This window comes from Dipodomys ordii, unplaced genomic scaffold (genome assembly GCF_000151885.1).
Source record: "Dipodomys ordii isolate 6190 unplaced genomic scaffold, Dord_2.0 Scaffold131, whole genome shotgun sequence".
Lineage (NCBI taxonomy): Eukaryota > Metazoa > Chordata > Mammalia > Rodentia > Heteromyidae > Dipodomys > Dipodomys ordii.
Window position 1 is genome coordinate 2,816,682 of NW_012267347.1, and position 2,148 is coordinate 2,818,829.

At 43.9% G+C, this 2,148-nt stretch overlaps 1 protein-coding gene across 1 annotated transcript; it reads left to right on the forward strand.

Moving 5' to 3' along the window:
- The first annotated feature begins 872 nt into the window (after positions 1 to 872).
- Positions 873 to 1,826, forward strand: LOC105996480 (olfactory receptor 6N2). Its single transcript, XM_013030566.1, has one exon. The coding sequence runs from the start codon at positions 873 to 875 to the stop codon at positions 1,824 to 1,826; it is 954 nt and encodes a 317-aa protein (XP_012886020.1).
- Positions 1,827 to 2,148: the final 322 nt, after the last annotated feature.

Consider the following 2,148-nt stretch of genomic DNA (forward strand, 5'->3'; position numbering starts at 1 on the left):
CACTGACGCCCGGCAGAACTCTTTTCAGTTACTCTGCTTTGACAAATGCTTTGACCCTTGCTTGGTACCTTGCATTTACATTATATCAAGATGTCCAATGGATGTGTGCATCCTCTAAAGAGGCTGTAAGGTTTCTAGTGGTAGAGATTGTTCATAAGTATGTCATTTTAAATGATGTCTGACATGTATTTAGTTAGTAATATTTACACAAATGAGCTCAGCAGAAAGAAGACTTTCTACAACATTACTCTTAGGTACAAAATTCATTCTTTAGACTTGATTTAAAAAAAACCTTTGAGGGGGAAGGGAGTGGGGGAGGGGAAGGAAAGTGGGAGAAAATGGGAGGGGGGTGATAATGTTAGACAATAAATGTACTTGTTAACCTTAGTTATGTATCTGTAACCCCCTGTACATCACCTTCATAATAAGATTAAGTGTGAAGAAGGAAAGAAAAGGCAGATGACTTATGACTTAGAAAGGGGATAAAACATTTGGAGAGAGTTTCATAGGCACAGACAGAACAGAGTTAAATTGCACAAATTCAAATTGTGTTTCCATAACATAGTGTCTAGATGACATGGACACGCGCCATCATCTCTCCATTCTCTATGTTCCTGAGTTTGATCTCTTTTTTCCAGATGAAAGTCATACTCATCTTATTGGATGTATTTGGATCAGGGGAAATAACTACTGTTGTTTTTAGAGCAGCATAAAAAGTAGCTGCAATAGAAATAGTAATGAGCTGCTAGTTTTTAGTTTTATGAAAAAGAGAGAGGGGAAGGGAAAGGGAGGGAGAGAAAAAGTTCTGATTGAGGTTCAATAGCTTCCTTACTCAAGCTCTCCCCACCTTTTCTTGACTATCCCAGCCTTCCATGGAGCCCCACAACCACTCGAGCCTGACTGAATTTGTGCTCCTTGGCTTCCCCAGCGTGGGACATGTCAGGGGCTGGCTTTTTGTCCTGCTGCTGCTGGCTTACCTGTTCACCATTGGTGGCAACACACTCATCTTCTTGGTCATTCGACTGGACCCAGCACTTCACAAACCCATGTACCACTTTGTCAGCGTCCTCTCCTTCTTGGAGCTGTGGTACACCGCCACCACCATCCCCAAGATGTTAGCAAATCTGCTCAGTGAGAAGAAAACCATTTCTTTTGCAGGTTGCCTGCTGCAGACCTACTTCTTCCATTCCCTGGGGGCCTCTGAATGTTACCTTCTGACAGCCATGGCCTATGACCGATACTTGGCTATTTGTCGGCCTCTCCACTACCCTGCAATCATGACCTCAACGCTCTGTGCCAAGATGGCCGCTGGCTGTTGGACCTGCGGCTTCCTGTGTCCCATTTCTGAGGTGATCCTGGTCTCTCGGCTCCCCTTCTGCGACTACAATGCAATCCAACATATCTTCTGTGACTTTCCACCTCTTTTGAGCCTGGCGTGCAAGGACACATCTACTAACGTTTTGGTGGACTTCGCTGTCAATGCCTTCATCATCCTTGTCACCTTCCTCTTCATCATGGTTTCTTATGGGAGAATCATCGGGGCAGTGCTGAAGATCAAAACCGCGGCAGGAAGAAAGAAGGCTTTTTCTACCTGCGCCTCCCATCTCATAGTGGTGCTCATCTTCTTTGGGAGCATCATCTTCATGTACGTTCGGCTAAAGAAGAGCTACTCCCTGACCCTGGACCGGACACTTGCTGTAGTCTACTCAGTGCTAACACCACTGGCCAATCCCATTATCTACAGTCTTCGAAACAAGGAACTCATTAAGGCCATTAAGAGGACCATCTTCAGGAAGGGGGAGAAGGCTTGCCCCACTCACCACTGACTTACTACTGAGGACTTTCGTTGTTTTCACCTTGTCAAAGCTCTACATGCCTTTGGCCAGGCCTTGAATAATCTTCCCATTGTAACATGTGCTCTGGATCACCCCTCTCCCACCTTGGCAGACTTGTTTATTTCCCTAATTTTTTATTTCTTGGATCTTTAGCCTTTCTATCAATGCTGGAAACATTTAAGAACATCTTTATATTCCTCTTCTTTTTGTTGTTGTTGTTTGTTTGTTTTTAGAGGATGTACATTTCTATTTGGTTACCAGTAAATTTCTTTGCTTTTTTTCTAATAAACTTCCCAACACAGCCAGCCTATCT

Bases quoted from the DNA above. Each gene is read 5' to 3' on its own strand.
- LOC105996480 (XM_013030566.1), top strand. From the start codon at position 873: ATGGAGCCCCACAACCACTCGAGCCTGACTGAATTTGTGCTCCTTGGC.